We start from the raw sequence: 22,997 nt of genomic DNA on the forward strand, positions 1-22,997 counted from the left end.
AATCAATAAATGAATTGAGAAATAAAGAGAGGGAAAAGAGGGTGAATTAGAGTGGGTGAATTCAATGTCAAAAAAAGATGAAAAGAAAGAATGGATTAAGAGAGAGAGAAAAAGAGAAACAGACATTTTTTTTAAATTAACGTTTTTGAAATCGCCAACAGTTCACTACCTGAAGAAATGAGCCTCTATGCTTTTAATTGTTCACTTTCTGGGCCAAAGCAACTGATTGACAGTCATTAGCAATTATCACGTTGTTAAAAGGGTACTTGCGCTATTCATTAATAATAGACTTAATTTTCTGTGGCGAGTTTAATGGGTAATTAATGTGCAAATGCAGCAACTTCATGAAACTCACGGAGAGGCTAAGGCCGAGAGGCTGTTTCCATGAAGCTAACAGTGGAGCGGTGGCAATTATCCAGCAACTTGTGGTGATTCGCAATTCACAGGGTATCTCTCCCTCGCCACTCATTGCTGGCTGATTTTCACAATGATGCCATGCATCAAATCACATGCCATTGCATCTTTCAGCAAATTCAGGCCCATTGTGACTCAATAAAACATTTAATGCGGGATTTATCATTTTTTGTATTGACTAATGATGATGTCTCAGCTTCAACGTTAATTAGAAACTGTAGCTACAGACAGGTATTGAAAGCCGTATTCTGCCACCTCAGTGACATTTTGTTGCGTCACTTCTGATGCTGTGTGGAGGGTATTTAAGAAGGTGAAGCCATACCAATAAGAAAAACAGAAATATCACAGTTAATAGTTGGCACAGAAAGATTTCACTATTAGCATAACGGCAGTAAACCAGTGGAACGGGCCCAAAGATGTAATGCACACAATTAATTCATACAGACCAAGTAAAAGCTTGCATTCTGTCACACAATAGTACGTGTACTTAAACATTAACACACTTGTGCAACACACTATCACAGTACTGCATCACTGATGAAGAAACAGATTTCAATAAACACACAAACAATTACCTTCCCGGTAGCTGCTGTTTAGTCAAAGTTGATTATTTTTCTCTGCCGCTGCACACCTCTGCCTAAGTTTTCTCACCTTGCTTTAGGCTTTGCACTAACTGAGTCTACGACCCTGGAGAGTGTGACCTTGAATGCCATTGTTGACCGGCGGGCAGAGTGGTGAAGATTTTCCATTCGTCCATTCCATTTACAGTGAGTTACCGAGCAGCTGCTCAGCATCACCCCACAATTGCAATGGTGAGTGAGGGGCTCAGTGGAACAGATACTCAAGCCGACATTGGTTCATTCCACTATTGCTGTCAAACCTACCGCCCTGAATCCCTTCATTCCACTCTCTCCATCAAAACACTGCCAACATTCACTCCTGTACCAACATCAAACTTGCATCCATCACTTTACTCCACTCGTTATCAAACCTGCCAACATTCACTCCACTCTCATGCCACAACTGTTGAGATTATTTCTAATATTCATTCAAGTTCACATTTAAAAGTCAATTTTAAGCTGATTGCTGCAACTTGACTTGTGGCTTTTTTTTGTCACTTAGTTGAAAGTGACCGCTTTGTGTGTTAATAACTGGAAACATTAGTGCAATTTACATATGCTGTTAATTTGGAGAGGTGTAGCTGTCCTCTGTGGTAGGGAGATAAAATAAACAATTACACTAATACAAAGGGTCACAGATTTCATGTATGTGTTTGACTACAAGCTGAATGTTAGCCACCCGCATCCAAGTATCACTTGCTGCTGCAGTCACTCAGCCATTAAACGTTTCAGTTTGAATAGGTCAATGAGTGACTCACCATCAATCTGAGCTGCTCTGCCTATCTGTTAATAATTATTCTCGTAAAAGTCCGATGCTTTTTTACCTGCTCTTTCATTTGTTTTGTTATATATAACAGATAATTCAACTTCACAATATTTTATCTACAACTCCGGCATTATCCCCTGTACTGTGCAATGGGGGGAGGGGGTCTGTCCCACTGTACTGTGCAATGGGGGGAGGGGGTCTGTCCCACTGTACTGTGCAATGGGGGGGGGGGGAAAGTCTGTCCCTCTGTACTGTGCAATGGGAGGGGGGGGGAAAGTCTGTCCCTCTGTACTTTCCATTGGGGGGGGGGGGGGAGAAGGTGGGAGTCCTGTCCTCCTGTACTGTACAATGGGGGGCGGGGGGAGGGGGGAATCCTGTCCTCCTGTACTGTGCAATGGGGGGGGGGCTCCTGTCCTCCTGTACTGTGCAATGGGGGGGGGGCGTCTGTCCCCCTGTACTGTGCCAGTGAGGGGGTCTGTACAGTAACAAGGATTGGCCAGGATTTTTAGACTGCAAGGTGGAATGGCCAGAGCTCCTTTACTGTATCAAGGAATACTCAGGGCTCCTGTAGCACATGTAATCCAAAACTACAGGAGAGAGAGCGCGTCTGTAATCCAGCACTAGGGGTAGTGCAGAAAGATGCAATTGAACACTGCAGGATGAAGAGCAGACATCTTGATAGGACCCATGAGTATGGGGATGTTATGTATGTAAACATTTAATTACCACGTCTAACCACCAGAGGGCTTATCCCCTGGAGTCCCAAGGGATCCCACAATCTGTAATAAAGGACTACGGTCACACTTACTTTGAGCTTGCAGTATCTGGTCTGACTCTTTATCCAAGATATAACAACTGGCGACGAGATACAGATAACGAACCCCAACGCAACAATGCAGAGAACTGCGGGCATCCTGGAGAAATTTTCGGAGGGAGATGATTGGGAAATCTTCGTGGAGCGACTTGACCAATACTTCGTGGCCAACGAGCTGGAAGGAGAAGCGAATACTGCCAAACGAAGGGCGATCCTCCTCACCACTTGCGGGGCATCAACGTGTGGCCTCATGAAAAACCTGCTCGCTCCAGCAAAACCCACAGACAAGTTGCACGATGAGTTGTGCACACTGGTCCAAGAGCATCTAAACCCGAAGGAAAGCATTCTGATGGCGAGGTATCGGTTGTAGACGTACAAGAGGTCTGAAGGCCAGGAAGTGGCGAGCTACGTCGCTGAGCTAAGGCGCCTTGCAAATTTGAAGGACACTTGGAGCACATGCTCAGGGACTTCTTTGTACTTGGCATTGGCCATGAAGTAATACTTCGCAAACTTTTGACTGTAGAGACCCCAACCTTGAGTAAAGCCATAATGATAGCCAAGGCATTTATCTCCACCAGTGACAACACCAAACAAATTTCCCAGCACACTAGTGCTGCTGCAAGTACTGTGAACAAAGTAACGTTGTTTTCGAATCGAAATATACATGGCAGGACTTACACGCCTGTAGCTGCATGTCCGCAGATGACTCAGAGTCCGCCATCAAGGGTGGTGAATACAAGACAATTAACACCTTGTTGGCACTGTGGGGGTGATCATCGATTCCATTCATGCCGCTTCAAAGGATATGTTTGCAAGGGCTGTGGAACAATGAGACACCTCCAACATATGTGCAGGCGAGCTGCAAACCCTGCAAACCACCATGTTGCAGAGGAGAATAGATCTATGGTGGATCATGAGGAGGCAGAGATATATGGTATTGTGTTCCTAACACAGATGAGGCTGCACACAAGGAGGTTAAAGTAACAGTGACCTCAGTCTTTAATAAGATACTCCAGAGTGAGGAACAGGCCTTAGGGGCCTGCTTTTATACAGTGCTCCCAAGGGATGCTGGGATCCCTTGGGACTTCAGAGGATGAGCTCCCTGGTGGCGGAACATGGGAGTGCTTGCTTTACAGATACACAACATATGGTGTGCACACATTTACCACAAAAAGTGTCCCCCGATAATGCTGAAAGTTGAATTAAATGAACTCCCGGTGTCCATGGAGCTGGACACAGGCGCAAGCCAGTCCATAATGAGTAAAAAGACTTTCGATAAGTTGTGGTGCAACAAGGCTTCAAGGCCAGTCCTGACTCCCATTTGTACCAAACTTAGAACGTACGCAAAGGAACTGATTTCCATAATTGGCAGTGCTACCGTAAAGGTCTTCTACGATGGAAAGGTGCACGATTTACCATTCTGGGTGGTACCGGGCAATGGCCCCACGCTATTTGGCAGGAGCTGGCTGAGAAAGATATGCTGGAATTGGGACGACAGCTGAGCGCTTTCGTCCGTCGACGACACCTCATGTGCCCAGGTCCTAAGCAAGTTCCTCTCGCTGTTCGAACCAGGCATCGGGAGGTTCCAAGGAGCAAAAGTGCAGATCCATTTGATTCCGGGGGCATGACTCATCCATCACAAGACGAGAGCAGTACCTTACATGATGAGAGGGTGGAGATCGAGCTGGACAGGCTGCAACAAGAGGTCATCATTTCACCGATCGAATTCAATGAGTGGGCCAATCCGATTGTTCCAGTCCGCAAGGGGGACGGCACCGTCAAAATCTGTGGTGATTACAAAGTAACTATCAATCGTTTCTCGCTGCAGGATCAATACCCGCTACCAAAGGCAGACCTATTTGCGACACTGACGGTAGGCAAAACGTTCACGAAGCTGGACTTGACCTTGGCCTACATGACGCAGGAGCTGGAGGAATCTTTGAAAGGCCTCATCTGCATCAACACACACAAAGGTCTTTTCGTTTACAACAGATGCCCGTTTGGAATTCGATCGGTCGCGGCGATATTCCAGAGTAACATGGAAAGCTTGCTGATGTCAGTCCCGCGCACTGTGGTCTTCCAGGACGACATCTTGATTACAGGTCGGGACACTGTCGAGCACCTGCAGAACCTGGAGGAGGTTCTTAGTCGGCTTAATCGTGTGGGGCTCAGGCTAAAACGCTCGAAGTGTGTTTTCCTGGCGCCTGAAGTGGAGTTTCTGGGGAGAAGAATCGCGGCGGACGGCATCAGGCCCACCGATTCGAAAATGGAGGCAATCAAGAACGCACCAAGACCACAGAACGTGATGGAACTGCGATCGTTTCGAGGACTCCTGAACTATTTTGGGAACTTCTTACCGGGTATTAGCACATTGTTAGAACCCTTGCACTCTTTACTGCATAAGGGAGATGAATGGGTATGGGGTAGAAGCCAAGAAAATGCCTTTGAGAAAGCTAGGAAGCTGTTATGTTCAAACAAATTGCTTGTGTTGTACGATCCATGTAAACATTTGGTACTAGCATGTGATGCGTCGTCGTACGGGGTCGGGTGTGTATTGCAAGCTAATGAATTTAGGAAATTGCAACCGGTTTGCTTTCACATCCAGAAGTCTGTCTAAGACTGAGAGGTCCTACAATATGATCTAAAAAGAAGCGTTAGGGTGTGTTTACGGGGTAAAGAAAATGCATCAATATCTCTTCGGGCTCAAATTTGAATTGGAAACCAACCATAAGCCACTTATATCCCTCTTTTCTGAAAATAAGGGGATAAATACGAATGTATCGGCCCGCATCCAGAGCTGGCTGCTCACATTGACCGCATACAACTACGCCATCCGCCACAGGCCAGGCACAGAAAACTGTGCCGAAGCTCTCAGTAGGCTACCATTGCCCACCACCGGGGTGGAGATGGCACAGCCTGCAGATTTAGTTATGGTAATGGAAGCATTCGAGAGTGAGCAATCACCTGTTACCACCCATCAGATTAGAACCTGGACGAGCCAGGATCCCTTACTGTCCTTAGTAAAAAACTGTGCTCTCCACGGGAGTTGGTCTAGTGTTCCGTTAGAGATGCAATAAGAAATAAAGCCGTACCAGCGGCGCAAAGATTAAATGTTTATACAGGCAGACTGCCTCCTATGGGGTAATTGGGTAGTTGTGCCAAGAAAGGGCAGGGACACTTTCATTAGTGATCTCCACAGTACCCACCCAGGCACTGTAATGATGAAAGCGATAGCCAGATCCCATGTGTGGTGGCCCGGTATCGATGCAGACCTAGAGTCCTGAGTGCACAAATGTAATACATGTTCCCAGTTAAGCAATGCACCCAGGGAAGTGCCACTAAGTTTATGGTCTTGGCCCTCCAAACTGTGGTCTGGGGTTCATGTCGACTATGCAGGCCCATTCTTGGGAAAAATGTTTTTAGTGGTTGTAGATGCGTACTCCAAGTGGATTGAATGTGTGATAATGTCGGCAAGCACATCCACTGCCACCATTGAAAGCCTACGGGCCATGTTTGCCACGCACGGCCTGCCTGATGTTCTTGTAAGTGACAATGGGCCGTGCTTTACCAGTGCCGAATTCAAGGAATTCATGACCCGCAATGGGGTCAAACATGTCACGCCTGCCCCATTTAAACCAGTGTCCAATGGTCAGGCAGAACGAGCAGTTCAAACAATCAAGCAGAGCTTGAAAAGGGTAACTGAAGGCTCCCTTCAGACTCGCTTATCCAGAGTCCTGATTATTTACCGCACAAGACCCCACTTGCTCACTGGGGTCCCTCCCACTGCACTGCGCATGAAAAGGGCACTTAAGACAAGGCTCTCGTTAGTCCACCCTGATCTACACGAACAGGTAGAGAGCAGGCGACTTCAACAGAATACATATCATAATCGCGCAAACGTGTCACGCGAAATTGAAGTAAATAATCCTGTATTTGTGTTGAATAATGGACAAGGTCCCAAGTGGATTGCAGCCACTGTTTCGCCAAAGAGGGGAGTAGGGCGTTTGTGGTCAAACTCGCAAATGGACTCACCTGCAGAAAACACTCGGACCAAACCAAACTCAGGAACTAAATAAAGGAAAGATAGATTGCGCAAAACATAAAAACAGATAGTAAAAGCTTTTACAGATATATAAAATGGAAAAGAATGACTAAAGTAAATGTTGGTCCCTTAGAAGATGAGAAGGGGGATTTAATAATGGGAAATGGCTGAGACCTTAAACAATTATTTTGCTTCGGTCTTCACAGTGGAAGACACAAAAACCATGCCAAAAATTGCTGGTCACAGGAATGTGAGAAGGGAGGACCTTGAGACAATCACTATCACTAGGGGGATAGTGCTGGACAGGCTAATGGGACTCAAGGTAGACAAGTCCCCTGGTCCTGATGAAATGCATCCCAGGGTATTAAAAGAGATGGCGGAAGTTATAGCAGATGCATTCGTTATAATCTACCAAAATTCTCTGGACTCTGGGGAGGTACCAGTGGATTAGAAAGCAGCTAATGTAACGCCTCTGTTTAAAAAAGGGGGCAGACAAAAAGCAGGTAACTATAGGCTGGTTAGTTTAACATCTGTAGTGGGGAAAATGCTTGAAACTATCATTAAGGAAGAAATAGCGGGACATCTAGATAGGTATAGTGCAATCAAGCAGATGCAGCATGGATTCATGAAGGGGAAATCATGTTTAACTAATTTACTGGAATTCTTTGAGGATATAACGAGCATGGTGGAAAGAGGTGTACCGATGGATGTGGTGTATTTAGATTTCCAAAAGGCATTCGATAAGGTGCCACACAAAAGGTTACTGCAGAAGATAAAGGTACGCGGAGTCAGAGGAAATGTATTAGCATGGATAGAGAATTGGCTGGCGAACAGAAAGCAGAGAGTCGGAATAAATGGGTCCTTTTCGGGTTGGAAATCGGTGGTTAGTGGTGTGCCACAGGGATCGGTGCTGGGACCACAACTGTTTACAATATACATAGATGACCTGGAAGAGGGGACAGAGTGTAGTGTAACAAAATTTTCAGATGACACAAAGATTAGTGGGAAAGCGGGTTGTGTAGAGGACACAGAGAGGCTGCAAAGAGATTTGGATAGGTTAAGCGAATGGGCTAAGGTTTGGCAGATGGAATACAATGTCGGAAAGTGTGAGGTCATCCACCTTGGGAAAAAAACAGTAAAAGGGAATATTATTTGAATGGGGAGAAATTACAACATGCTGAGGTGCAGAAGGACCTGGGGGTCCTTGTGCATGAATCCCAAAAAGTTAGTTTGCAGGTGCAGCAGGTAATCAGGAAGGCGAATGGAATGTTGGCCTTCATTGCGAGAGGGATGGAGTACAAAAGCAGGGAGGTCCTGCTGCCACTGTATAGGGTATTGGTAAGGCCGCACCTGGAGTACTGCATGCAGTTTTGGTCACCTTACTTAAGGAAGGATATACTGGCTTTGGAGGGGGTACAGAGACGATTCACTCGGCTGATTCCGGAGATGAGGGGGTTACCTTATGATGATAGATTGAGTAGACTGGGTCTTTACTCGTTGGAGTTCAGAAGGATGAGGGGTGATCTTATAGAAACATTTAAAATCATGAAAGGGATAGACAGGATAGAGGTAGAGAGGTTGTTTCCACTGGTAGGGGAGACTAGAACTAGGGGGCACAGCCTCAAAATACGGGGGGAGCCAATTGAAAACCGAGTTGAGAAGGAATTTCTTCTCCCAGAGGGTTGTGAATCTGTGGAATTCTCTGCCCAAGGAAGCAGTTGAGGGTAGCTCATTGAATGTATTCAAGTCACAGATAGATAGATTTTTAACCAATAAGGGAATTAAGGGTTACGGGGAGAGGGCGGGTAAGTGGAGCTGAGTCCACGGTCAGATCAGCCATGATCTTATTGAATGGCGGAGCATACTCGAGGGGCTAGATGGCCTACTCCTGTTCCTAATTCTTATGTTCTTATGTTTATGGACTATCCAGAACAACCCACAATAAACTCTACCTTTTTTGATCCCCCAACACACACACACGTGGCAACTGACCCAGCGGTTGACCACAAAGCAGAACCCATTACCTGCAGCAGCCTAGCAAGACTCACCACCAGCTGCGCAGCAGCCCAGCGAAGGCCTAACAAACGACTCACCAATACCAGCATTTGCACCGAGACGATCAACCAGGGAACAGAAGGCCCACATTGTAAATAGTTACACTATTGACTTTGGAGGAGGGGGGGGGGGGGGGGGAGGAAAAGAGAGTGTTGTTACGTATGTAAACCTGTAATTACCATGTCTAACCACCATGTCTTATCCCCAGGAGTCCCAAGCGATCCCACACTCTGTAATAAAGGACTACGGTCACACTTACTTTGAGCTTGCAGTATCTGGTCTGACTCTTTATCCAAGTACAACAGGGGAGGTAACATAATTCAGCAGCATTGGAGCGGGGCAAATCTAATCTCGAATCATATAACAAAGGTCAATAGTAATCCAACAGTACTGGGGATGAGCAAATGGAATGCAACAAAAGATGGCCAGTTCCATCCAGTCCTATCCCATCTCAGTGGGCAGTATTTTATTGATAACATCACATCTTAAAAATATCATAATTGTATCAATTTTAAACAGAAATCACAAGGTGGAACAAAGTACAGAGTTATCAGAACATTATTATTTGAAGGTAGCAGGACAGGTAGATAAGGTAGTTAAGGCGGCATACAGGATACCTTCCTTTATTAGCTAAGGCATAGAATACAAGAGCAGGGATGTTATGCTAGAACTGTATAATACACTAATTAGACCACTACTAGAGTATTGTGTGCAGTTCTGGTCATTACAGGAAAAATCTAATCTCAGTAGAGAGTCTACAGAGGAGATTTACAAAGATGTTGCCAAGAATTTTAGCTATGAGGAAAGATTGGATAAGGCTGGGGTTGTTTTCTTTGGAGCAAAGGAAGCTGAGGGGAGATTTAATTGAGGTGTATAAAATTATGAGGAGCCTAGATAGAGTTGTTAGGAAGGACCTATTTCCCTTAGCAAAAAGGTTAATAACTAGGGGGCATAGGTTGAAATTAATTGGTAGCAGGATTAGAGGGGAGTTGCGGTTTTTCACCCAGAGGTGGTGAGGGTCTGGAACTCACTGCCTTAAAAGGGTGGTAGAGGCAGAATCACATTTAAAAAGTTATTGGATATACACTTGAAGTGCTGTAACCTACAGGGCTACGGACCAAGAGCTGTAAAGTGGGATTAGGCTGGATAGCTTTTTTTCGGCCGGCGTACACATTGGGCCGATTGCGCCCCTTCTGTGCTGTAAATTTCTATGATTCTATGAGCCCCACTTGAAAGCATTTGTACCAACTAACCTCAAATCTGCTTAAACACCAAGTAGCACCTTATCAAATAGAACGTTCAGAAGGTTAATAACACTAGAAGTTGCATGATCAGAACAAGGCCGCTTGGCCCATCAAACCTATCGCTCCACACTGGACCAATATAGCCCCGAGTTAAATTGCTGCCAGTTTCTTACCACCATCTCCGTGAAGTGCTGCTAATTCTTGAGAAAATTCCTTGTGCAGTTTTGATGGAGCTTCTTTCTGTTCAAATCAAAAATGATTTGTTTATTCATCCCATGTACATTGCAAGCTGTAAGCAGAATACTGACAAGAGTAATTCACTCAGAATTATTCGCAACAGATTGCAAGATTCAGCAATGAACATCAAATATGTTTCCCTCTCATTTGTAACTACAATCTACCTTATACATGTTATCTTGCGTTTGTCATACATGTCGCACTCACTGTTCTCGGATTTAACATGCACAATCCCTCTGTATGCCTGCCTGCATGGGTGGAACTCCAGCACAATGTCAGAGTGTCACAGAAGCTTTAGCAGGGAGGGCGCAAACATCCATATGGCCTTGCCGAAAAACCCAACCCTACTACCAGAAGGTGCAGCATAACAGCCAAAGAAACACATCAGCAATCTCATTGAAACAGACTCAGTGCCATGTCTCCTGGGTCTTCCCGTTGAGACCACCCCATGGACCCCATGGGCATTTCCAAAAGTTGAGCCAGGTGAAATGCTCTGAAATCGGGACCTGTTTCTTGGCCCATTGCCAAAGGCCAGCGCACGCTACGCACCATACAACTGCAGTGTGCTCCATCCAAACAGGGTTACTAAGTCTAATTAAAACCATTCATATACTAACACTGTGAGCAAGCCTAACACTGCCACAACTAGGAATCCGACCCCCCTGGTCATCCACAACCGCAGTAAAATTTACTCATGAACTCCACACTTTGAATGCAATGTATTCGATTTTAACCATTACTGGCCCAACAGAAACTAGGAAGGGGGACAGTTAAAAATAAGCAGGTTACTTGATAATTTGGAACTCGACCCTTTCCGATCTTAATCAGCAGGGTCCTGCAGATGGATGAGGCACTCACCTGAAGCTGATGAATTTATGCTCCCCAGGATCTTGTTACATCAAAAGTACCCCAATGGTATTTTCAACAGGGCCGGTGGTTTTCCTACCAGGCTGAAGTAGGCTGGCAGCTGGTGGGTAATCTGAAGAGGACCTCCACGCACATCAAAGCCAATTCCTTTATGGGGCCCAAAGAAGAAAGTAGGCTCCTCCAGGCCCCTCAAGGAACATTGAGGCATCCTTTGTTACCAGCCGTACCCCCCACCCCCTTCGTTCTGCGATTCCTCAGGATCTTTGGCTGCCAGCAGCCACTCTGCACCCTCCACCCATTCATTCCATCTGTTTCTAGCAATGTTGGTGGAGGGATAAATGTTGCCCACGACACCTTTGAATAGTGCCCTGGAATCTTTTATGTCTGCCTGAGAGGGCAGACATCTGAACGAGGGCAGCTCTGACAGTGCAGCACTCCCTCAGTACTGCACTGAAGTGTCAGCCTGGATTATGCGCTCAAGTCCTTGGAGTAGCAATTGAACCCACAACCTTCTGACTGGGAGGCGAGAGTGATTGCACCGAGCCAAGTCTGACGCATGATGTACCCCAAACCTGTCCTATAATCTCTGTGATATACGATATATCCAAAACCCTATTTATAAACTCTAAACTGCCCAAAACTATAACCGCTCTCAAATATTCAGAGCACTCCTATAAACTCTCTAATATATCCACACATTTGCTGCAAGCAGTTTTAGTGCATAGAATATTTGTATGCTTTCATATCATTGCCCGAGACAAATGTCTGCGGACCTGGGGAGAGAATGGTCTTGCATGGGACAATAAAAAAAGCACACCAATTTCACTCAGCATGGCAGAGCAGCAGAAAGGAATGCTTTGAATGGCACTAATGCTTTTTGGAATAACGGAGCCCCTTAGCCAACATTTATAGTTGAGTCAGTTATATTATGGAACATGATAACGACAACTTTTATTTATATAGTGCCTTTAACGTAGTAAAACATCTCAAGGCGCTTCACAGCAGTGTTACAAGATAAAACAGATAAATTTGACACTGATCCACATAAGAAGAAATTATGGCAGATGACCAAAAGCTTGGTTAACGAGGTAGGTTTTAAGCAGCATTTTAAAGGAGGAAAGAGAGATAAAGAGGCGGAGAGGTTTAGGGAGGGAGTTCCAGAGCTTGGGGCCTAGGCAACAGAATGCACGGCCACCAATAGTTGAATAGTTATAATCAGGGATGTTCCAGAGGGCAGAATTTGAGGAGCGCAGACATCTTGGGAGGTTGTGTGGCTGGAGGAGATTACAAAGATAGGGAGGGGCGAGGCCATGGAGGAATTTGTAAACAAGGCTGACAATTTTGAAAATCGCGCCGTTGCTTAACCAGGAGCCAATATAGGTCAGCGAGCACAGGGGTGATGGATGATCGGGATTGGTGCGAGTTAGGACACGGGCTGCCGAGTTTTGGATGAACTCAAGTTTATGTAGTGTAGAATGTGGGAGGCCAGTCAGGTGTGCTGATGGATGAAGTAAGCTTGCTACCTAAAACCCGGGTGCATTTGGACTGCTTTGCACCAGTGCTAAATTTGTAGCGTAAACTTACTCTTTGTCTGATGCTAGTCAGCAGTAACCCAGATGCCACAGTAACGTTGCCCAGCCCCTCCTTCACCATGTGCTACGAACTTCACATGCAGGTCATTAAAAACCTGCTGCACCTCAAAATGAAGGGCAGAGAAAATAGAATTCTTCCCATCACGTAACAACAACAGCTGCATGTACAGGTGCGATGTACTTTGGGGGTATATGTGGGCAAGGTATTGGTCCGGAATTTGCAGTCAACAGCGAAGCAAAGCTGATCGCTACTGGCCCTGAAGTAAGCTTTGTACAAAGATCTCGCGATTTCGGTGTCGAGAAGTTCGGCTTTTCCAACGTGTATTTCAAATCAATGTAGTTTAATGGGAATCCCATCGCGCGAGCTACTGTGATGTCAAGAAGCTATCTAAGCAGCCAATCAAAACTCAGAATTCTCACAGGCAGCGAACAAGTGGGTCAGCTCTTAAAATTCTAACTTTTTAAAAATGTTAGAGAATGCTAAACAAAGATTGGGGCTCTCATGGGGGAAAGACAACCCTGAATTTTTATTTCAATGAATAAATTTGACACTGCACAAAATTTAAAATACATTTTCAGGTGCAGAAACTTTGTTTAGCAGTCAATACGGTGTTAAAACCCCAGTTACACCGAATCCCTTTGACTCCAACGTTTAGGGGGGGAATTTAACAGCGTACTTACTGCAGAAGAGCCGAATTTTTCGTGATTTGAGAGATTTCACTGATTGCCAGCATTTGGGGGGGGGGGGGGGCACAATGCAGCCGATGGAGGTGCAGTGAATGACAGACCCCCAACTTCAGCATTTCCGCATTAGGCTGCGCACACGTTAAATCCTGAAGCTGCGGTCAGTTTCCAAAGCGAAATGACGGCGAATGCTGCCAGTTCGCTGTCATCAGGACCGCAAATTCTGGGCCCCAAGGTAGCCTCGGTTTCACCTGTGTACAAGGAGCTGTATTATGAGCTTTTACACGTTAACAATATATTACGGAGGCTTATTTGTACTGTTGATGCTCAGGGGACATCAAGCAGAAAATTTCAATTGCGCCTGGACAAGCTGAAAATCAAAAGCAATTGCAGTGCCACTGGAGTCAGCGATTTGTCAGTGTTGCACTGTCCCAGTCTTCCTTTATTGGCAGTGACGCCTGAACATTAAATGTGGAACGTAAACAAAAGATTCTCAGTTTTGAGATTTTCTGCTTCTGGAAGGTATTAGCCGATTTTCCAATTTCCAACAACATCTGTGCCATAAATGACACATAGCTCAGTGTGTTGGGGGCTGCCAAGCTGGTCCACAGCATTCGGAGCGGACTGCGTACAATTCCAGGTTGTCGGACCATTTGAATAGTTTGCTTAAGCTCCCAGTGCAGCGTTGGCCCTGAGCCAACGGTCAGGCTAATGAGAAGGTGGGATTCTTACCATCAGCTGGACTGTGAAGGGACCTGGCTGCTTATGGGGGCAAATATTCAGGTCAATGTTGTGATTAAGGTTAAGATTAGGCTGTTCATCCTAGTTTCTGGCATCAAACCAGCCAATGGCTGACCGCCTGCAATTTCTGCTACTTCATTAGAATAATTATTCGAAGCTGGCTGCTCACCTTTGACTTCGCGCAGGGAGCTAGCTTAATGGGAGGTGTACCCAATCTGGCCAAAGCTCGAATTTAAAGAGATGTCTACACTTAAAAAGGTAAGTGGCTATATGTGGGGACAAAGATTGTTTCAGCATTTATAGAGATTCCAAACAATTTTAAATGTGTGCCAAGCTTTACCAATACAAAAATCAGCCTTAAGCAACAAAAATTAATTCAGCAATAAAAATGCAAATAAAGCAATATAATCAAAAATAAAAACTCTCCTGCCAAGCAAAAAATTGAGATATTCACGTTTAACAAGCCTACTCCTGTAGGCCAGACCATTGCACACTGCTGCACAAGTTTAAAATGGGCAATAGGATGCTGCTGGTGAGAAGGAGTGAGAAAACTACAAGATCCAGACAAGGATCAATTTACATGAAATCTACAGGTATAAAAATGTGTGCACTCTTTGCCCCAGCACCTGTTTTTACAGTCACTAATACCGTCTCCAAAACCCAGGCATTCGTCTTCATAAAATATGACACTGTAAATTTCCGACCCTTTCTTGGCTCTATCGCCAGATTGGTGAACCGTACTTGCCCCCAGCAAGTCCCTGCGCGACCTGATTTTGTGAACTGTTACTTGCCCCCAACAAGGCTCTGTACTGCCAGAAGTAGCCTCCCAAAATCAGTCGTGTATAAGCAAATTGCAGCAATCGTGGAATGAGGAGATCAATAGCAGACCAAAATATAGAAACAAGGCTGGTTGACAGAACTGAGCTACAATGCTATGGCCACAGAGAGATTGCGTATACACCCAATGGAAACTTGCATCAGTGGCATTAAAATCCTTGGACTCAATTTGTTGCTTGTATTATCAAAGACACAACTAACAGGAGACAGCTGAAACTGCAGTTCATACAGGAGAAGTGTGGTGTTGGGCTATCATGAGGCCTCCAGGTCAATGGTTTTGAACCAAAGATAGGAAGAGATGCTGACATTAATTACGTACATCCTTTACATGTGCACAATTTGCCATGTTCATGGTTTTACACATATACAAGATGATATATGTAGGGCCATTACATTCCTAGCATGCCTTCTGTGGCAGCGTGGATGTGTAGGAGGTATGTGTTTATTTGTGTAACTTTATAAGTTTGTTACACTCGTGTACAAGATGCTAGGCACTTGTTTGTAGGGATGTATAAGACACTCTGCATGTGATAGCACAGGTGTATATGAACCTCGATTTTCACAATTGGTTCAATTTGGAATAGGTACACCCTTGGTGTTAATGCAGACACACTGGTAGCACTGGATAGGAGAATAGGCTGTGGTGAATTTTACAATCTAGGACCCTCCCCTTTAGTTGCCTAGGCTGCCAAATATTCAGCTCTACCACCAGAATAGGGGTGGCAGTCGTCACGGAGACAGTGGCGGAAGGCCCAAGGATGTCCCTTCTGGAGAGTGACAGTCCAGTAGTGGCCACTCCTCAGGCCCCACGAAGGTGCCAGATTAAAGCCTCAACTTAGATATCTGATCTTTAGGGCATTCTCTTCCTCTTTAATATCAGCCTCCTCTCTTCTGGTATCCTGCACCCACAACTTCCTCTTCAGCTCCCTTTTGGTGCCGGGGATTGCGCCAGGAGCCTGTTCTGCAAAGATGATTACTTCTGATCCAGGAAAATGAACCGGAGTCACAGTGAAGTTAGGTCAGTGGGCAGAAGTCCTGCTCCGGCCCTCCTTTGGTGAGGGGAGGGAAATCCAGACCAGTTTCTCCCTGGCAATACCAAGGCGCCAATTTCCACCTATAAGAACATAAGAAATAGGAGCAGGAGTAGGCCACCTGGCCCCTCGAGCCTGCTCTGCCATTTAATAAGATCGTGACTGATCCTATCATGGACTCAGCTCCACTTCCCTGCCCACTCCCCATAACCCTTTACTCCCTTATTGCTCAAAAATCTGTCTGTCTTCACCTTAAATATATTCAATGATCCAACCTCCACAGCTCTCTGGGGCAGAGAATTTCACAGATTTACAACCCTCAGGAGAAGAAATTTCTCCTCATCTCAGTTTTAAATGGGCGGCCCCTTATTCTGAGGCTATGCCCTATAGTTTTAGTTTCCCCTATGTAAGACCATTTTCTCTCTGGCTCTCTCAACATAATTCCAATGCAATGACACAATTGCATAGCAGAAATGTGCACAAACATGATATCAACTCAATAGAGGCAACTGAAAACTCATTGCCTGGGAACAAAAAAATATTTACACATGCGGTTACATGGAGTGTGGTGCTGCTTCATGTGCACGTTTAGTACAACTCTAGATTTAAAACATTTGTGGTGCCAAATTATTTTCTCCAATCTTCACCACATTTGCTGTAAAATGCACTGTATTCGCTGAATTATTTCTAAAATGTAAATTCTAAGGTAATGCTGCTATAAGCTGGCTTTTCTACTGACTCTGCATAGTTTCTTTACCGCTGTTGTAAATTGTTTAGGAAACTCGGGATATAAAATTGCCAAACTAAAATTTAGCCAAGTAACAAGGGAACATTGCGAGGATGGTGTCATTCATTTCAGCTTTTCATCACCTTCAATTGTAGTGAATTTTACGAGTTAGCGCTCGTGTGTGTGTGTGTTGTCTCTTTCGATGGGAGGGCAAATCAGACAATCTGGCACAGATATCAGTGGCTCAGTTCATGGCCCTTCCAGTTTTCCTGTCCTTTAAAACTGATGACAGAAGATTTAAGACAGGGAGGCAGTGACCTGCATTCCTGATTAAACAACTGATCACAGATCAGCCATGATTGAGCCTGTTCCTCCCTTCAATTCAAAGGGCTGAATGGCCTACCCCTGTTCCTACAATTGAGTAAGGCTCTGCTGTGGGAATGCTAACTCACAAAATTAGCCACATGTTTTTAGTGTGAACAGGCAAGCCGGCTGTCTGTTGGAAATTTGTTAATAATAAAATGCACCCATCATTCGAAAACAAATACATTTGACACTGAGCCGCAGAAGAAGGAATTATGGCAGATGACCAAAAGCTTGGTCAAAGAGGTAGGTTTTAGGGAGCGTCTTAAAGGAGGAAAGAGAAGGAGAGAGAGGCAGAGAGGTTTAGAGAGGAAGTCCCCGAGCTTGGGGCCTAGGCAGCTGAAGGCACGGTCACCAATGATTCAGCGGTTATAATCAGGGATGCTCAAGAGGGCAGAATTTGAGGAGTGCAGACATTTCGGGGGTTGTGATGCTGAAAGAGATTATAGAGATAGGGAGGGGCGAGGCCACGGAGGGATTTGTAAACAAGGATGAGAATTTTGAAATGGACACATTGCTTAAATGGGAGCCAATGTACGTCAGCGAGCACAGGGGTGATGAGTGAGTGGGACTTGGTGCGAGTTAGGACACGGGCTGCCGATTTGTGGATGAGCTCAAGTTTACGTAGGATAGAATGTGGGAGGCCAGCCAGGAGTGCATTGGAGTAGTCTAGAGGTAACAAAGGCATGGATGAGGGTTTCAGCAGCAGATGAGCTGAGGCAAGGGCGGAGACAGGAAATATTATGAAGGTGGAAATAGGTGGTTTTAGTTATGCCATGGATATGTGGCTGGAAGCTTATTTCAGGGTCAAATATGACACCTAGGTTGCGAACAGTCTAGTTCAGCCTCAGACAGATGCAAGGGAGAGGGATGGAGTCGGTGGCTAGGGAACGCAGTTTGTGGTGGGGACCAAAGACAATGGCTTCGGTCTTCCCAATATTTAATTGGAGAAAATTTCTGCTCATCCAGTACTGGATGTTGGACAAGCAGTCTGACAATTGAGAGACTGTGGAGGGGTCGAGAGAAGTGTAAGGTGAGGTAGAGCTAGGTCTCGTCAGCAGTCATGTGGAAATTGACGACATGTTTTCGGATGATGTCGTCAAAGAGAAGTATATTGATGAGAAAGAGGAGGGGGCCAAGGATAGATCCTTGGGTGACACCAGAGGTAACGATGTAGTAGTGGGGTTTTCTGGCTATGATTATATAGATAAGAATGGAACCAGGTGAGTGCAGTCCCACCCAGCACTGTGGCGGAGAGGCGTGGAGGAGGATGGAGTGGTCAGCCATGTCAAAGGCTGCAGACAGGTCGAGATGGATGAGGAGGGATAGTTTACCTTTGTCACAGTCATGAAGGATGTCATTTGTGACTTTGATGGGAGCAGTTTTGGTACTGTGGCAGGGGTAGAGACCAGATTGAAGGGATTCAAACATGGAATGCCGGGAAAGATGGTTACGGATTTGGGAGGCGACAACACGTTCAAGGACTTGAGAGGAAAGGGAGGTAGCTTGCAAATATTGTGGGGTCAAGGGTTGTGTTTTTGAGGAGGGGGTGAATACGGCAGATTTGAAGGAGATGGGGACAGTACCTGAGGAGAGAGAACCATTAACAATGTCGGCTAACATGGGAACCAGAAAAGAAAGTTGGGTGGTCAGCAGTTTAGTGGGAATAGGGTCAAGGGAGCAGGAAGTGGGTCTCATGGACAAGATGAGCGTGGAGAGGTCAAGAGGGGAGATCAGGGAGAACTGGAGAGTGATACAAGTTCAGGGCTAAAGCAGTGGGGAACCTCGGAGGTAGTTTGGCCTGGTGGGCTAGGGGAAGGAAGGGAACTCGCAGAGGCAGCTGATCGGATGGTCTCAATCTTTGAGACAAAAAAGTCCATGGGCTCCTCACACTTGTTGTTGGAGGTGATTGTGGTGGAGACAGGGGAGAGGGGTTTAAGGAGACGGTTAGCAGTCGAGAATAGCAGCCAAGTAATCAATCATTTTCTTTTTGATTGAAGTTACGCTGTTTATTTTGTAAAATCCAAGCATTAGTACAAGGTGTAATTCTGTGACCAGGGTCTTTTAGTGGAGGGGGCAACACAGGCAGATCAACACCACGAGATGTGGGGTAAAACTTCCTGAAAGTGTTGCTCCTCACCGAGAGCGCCTCTACAGGTGTCAGAATCACCTGTACAGTGTCGATGAACAGGTGCTGTAGTATTCGAATACGGTGTCAAATTCTCCACCTGCTTCCCCAGGCAAAATTCTACTTGTAACAAGAAAATGGAACATTTTTCTCCATAATTAATGACACTCAAAAAAAAAAAATCACAGGAGGATTATCAAACAAAATTTGACACTGAGCCACATAAGGAGATATTAGGACAGGTGACAAAAAGCTTGGTCAAAGAGGTAGGTTTTAAAGATTTTTTTCCCCAAATGAACGAGAGAGAGATAGAGAGGTGGAGAGGATTAGGGAGGGAGTTCCAGAGCTTAGGGCCCAGGCAGCTGAAGGCTCGGCCACCCGTGGTGGAGTGATGAAAATCAGGGATGTGCGAGGGGCCAGAATTGGAGGAGGAACGCAGAGATCGCGGAGGTTTTAGAACTGGAGGAGGTAACAGAGGCAGGGTGTGGCGAGGCCACGGAGGGATTTGAAAAGGATGTAAATTTTGAAATCAAGGCCTTGTCAGCTGATGTAGGTCAGCGAGCACTGGGTGATGGGTGAACAAGACTTGGTGCGAGTTAGGACATGGGCAGAGACGTTTGGATGTGCTGAAGTTTACAGAGGGTGCAAGGTGGAAGGCTGGCCAAGAGAACATTGGTGTAGTCTATAACTCTGTTTTTCTCTCCACAGAAGCTGTCTGACCTGCTGAGTGTTTCCAGCATTGGATTTGAACAGTTTCATACCTTTTGGAGTAGGCAGGGAAGGAGCAAGTCTCTTAGGCAGCCACCTAATGGGTAGTGCGGTATTGACAAAGGTGTGAGGGGCAGCTGGAGATGGTTCATGGGGCTGGAGAGTCTAAGAGGAGAAAATAATGAATACCACCCCATGAAGTAATTTCATTAACAGCTCAATCCTTCAGAGAGAGCTAGTTACTTACAAGGAAATGCCAGATTTTTATTTGAAACAAATTGTAATGTTATAGAATTTATTACAAGGAAGAATTTGTCCAAACTTGGTGTTATAAATACAGAATTCCTGCTCCCATCTTTGCCCATTTCCCTGTGATTACCAAATACAGCTCCCACTCGTCATTGCTTCCCAATTGATTCAAACTCAGCATCACCTCTTCTTCCATTTTTATAAGTCCAACTGCTTCCTTCTCCCTTGTCACAAACATACTTGACTTAGCTGCAATCTGGTGTCAGCCGTGACTCAGTTGTAGCACTTTTGCCTTTGGATCAGAAGGTTGTGGGCTCAAGACCCACTCCAGAGACTTGGACACAAAAATCTAGGCTGATGCTCCAGTGCAGGATGTGCTGCACTGTCAGAGGTGCCGTCTTTCAGATGAAATGTTAAACCGAGGTCCCATCTGCTCTCTCAGGTGGATGTAAAAGATTCCATGGCACTATTTCAAAGAGCAGGGACATATCCCTGGTGTCCTAGCCAATATTTATCCCTCAATCAACATCAACATGAGAGATTATCTGTTTATTATCACATTTCTGTTTTTGGAACTTGCACTTGCTGTGTGCAAATTGGCTGCCGGGTTTCTTACATTACAGCAGTGATTGCACTTCTAAAGTACTTAATTGGCTGAAAAACAAGCTCTGGAACTCCCTGCCTAAACCTCGCTACCTCTCTATCCTCCTTCAAGACACTCCTTAAAACATTCTATTGGCGAGAAAGCAGGAATGGGGTACTGAAGTTGCATGTTCAACCATGAACTCATTGAATAGCGGTGCAGGCTCGAAGGGCCGAATGGCCTATTCCTGCACCTATGTTTCTATGTTTCTATACCTCTTTGACCAAGCTTTTGGTCACCTGCGCTAATTTCTACTTATGCAGCTTGGTGTCAAGTTATCATCACATATCGCCTTGGGACGTTTCATTACATTAAAGACGCTAGATAAATAAAATTTGTTGTAAAGCGCTTTGGGACGTTGTGAAAGGCGCTTTATAAATGCAAGTCTTTCTTTCTAATACTTAGTTTAATGAAACTCCTCCCCGGTCACCATTTACTAACTGGTTCCCAGCCCCTCTTGCCAGAATCTGTTTAAATGATCTGGTTAAATATGCAATGACTTAATTTGGCCCCTCTGTTTATCTGCACTCAGGGAGCTCAGTTTGCCATCTTTACTCTTAAACATAGCTACAATCAGGAAACTTTCACAACCAAGTTAAATTCCCTAAAATGTCAGCCACCATTTCAAGAGTCACTGAAACAGAAAATGGATATTTGTATTACAAAAAAAATTGCCTTATGAATGAAAATCATGTCAAATTTATATTACTGTCTCTGATGCACCTTGTAGTGTTCGGCTTGCTCACTATCAAAAAAAACACGTGAAATATTGCAGCCAGCACATTCCTTCCTGTTGTGTATGGCTCCCGAAAGTACTGCGGAGGATCTATATATTTAGACCGACAGTTAACAGCCAGATCCGTGAACAGTTAAAACAACAGTTGCCATAGGGGTTCCCACTCGGTGGTCACTGAAATCAGAGAAGTGCAGCGAGGTGCACGCAGCTGAACAACAACACGCTTGCTTGCTCGTCCCGCTTCCTCAATTGAAAGAAAGTTCCCGGAATAAAGGGCGCTGAAGCTTACCTTCTTTCTCGATTTATTGCAGCACAACTTGCTGCTGCTGCTGCCCATTCTCCAGCCTGGCTGCCAGATATCTGCCCGTGGAAAGCTGCCGACTGTAAGGCTGGCGACGAAAGATTAAACCTTCAGCACTTAGTAACCCAATTGGTTTGAACTGAACCCGGGTCTGCCGCTTGAACTTGTGGTGAGCAGTTCGGGTTACCGTATTTCCTGTACACCACACACCTCCAGAAAGCCAGAACACTCCCGACGTCCCATTTCTATGGCTTTCAGCTGACCAGCAGCTTTTAACGAAACAAATAAGAGACACAAAAGTGAAATGTGCATTTAGTCCTTTTGGGAGCAGAAATTTTTCGAATTAAATTTTAAAATTGTGGTTTTTTTTGCACGACACCAGTTGCAGGAAATGAGTGGGAGATGCCTTTCAGTTCTCAGAAGGCGTCTGTTGCTGAAGATGAACTTTAATGAACAATAGGAAGGATGTTGTGGACTGTGCTGCACTTTTACTATTAAGAATATGTAGTCAACGTCAATTCATACAGACCCAGAGGCTTAGCAAGGATTAGGCATTTACTGGTTAATATCGGATCAACAAAGATGCAACATGTATAATAATGTGACTTCTCCTGTTTCTGGAAACGTACATAAGCCAACAGTGGCCATGGAAAGGTTAAAGTTCAGGTGAGCTGGGCCAAGATTTAGCGGGGCACCTAAGCAGAGAAAGATTGTTGTTGACTGGTGATGAGAAGAAAGAGAATAGTAGAAGGATTTCAGGTAGATCCGTAACATCGCCCGTCTCCACCCCTGCCTCAGCTAATCTGCTGCTGAAACCCTCATCCATGCCTTTGTTACCTCCAGATTTGCCGATTCCACAAACTCCTGGCTGGCCTCCCACATTCTACCCTACGTAAACTAGATGTGATCCAAAACTCGGCTATCCGTATCCTAACTCGCACCAAGTCCCGCTCACCCATCACCCCTGTGCTCACTGGGCTACATTGGCTTCCAATTAAGCAATGCCTCGATTTTCAAAATTCTCATCCTTATTTTCAAATCCCTCCATGGCCCTCGCCCCTCCCTATCTCCGTAATCTCCTCCAGCCCCACAACCCCCCGAGATGTCTGCGCTCCTCTAATTCTGCCTTCTTGAGCATCCCTGATTATAATCGCTCAACCATTGGTGGCCGTGCCTTCTGTTGCCTAGGTCCCAAGCT

General features: G+C 45.4%; 1 protein-coding gene across 1 annotated transcript in view; it reads right to left on the reverse strand.

Annotated features, from left to right (window-relative positions):
* Positions 1-21,969, reverse strand: part of LOC139262858 (coiled-coil domain-containing protein 69-like) — a 50,054-nt gene extending 28,085 nt beyond the window's left edge. Inside the window, exons 1-2 of the mRNA XM_070878067.1 lie at positions 21,788-21,969; positions 10,129-10,195 (exon numbers count right to left, since the gene is read on the reverse strand). Coding sequence (XP_070734168.1) covers positions 10,129-10,195; positions 21,788-21,835 — 115 coding nt within the window. The 5' untranslated portion in view covers positions 21,836-21,969. The remainder of the gene's footprint in view (positions 1-10,128; positions 10,196-21,787) is intronic.
* Positions 21,970-22,997: the final 1,028 nt, after the last annotated feature.

The sequence above is a fragment of the Pristiophorus japonicus genome, chromosome 4 (assembly GCF_044704955.1).
Source record: "Pristiophorus japonicus isolate sPriJap1 chromosome 4, sPriJap1.hap1, whole genome shotgun sequence".
Classification (NCBI taxonomy): domain Eukaryota; kingdom Metazoa; phylum Chordata; class Chondrichthyes; family Pristiophoridae; genus Pristiophorus; species Pristiophorus japonicus.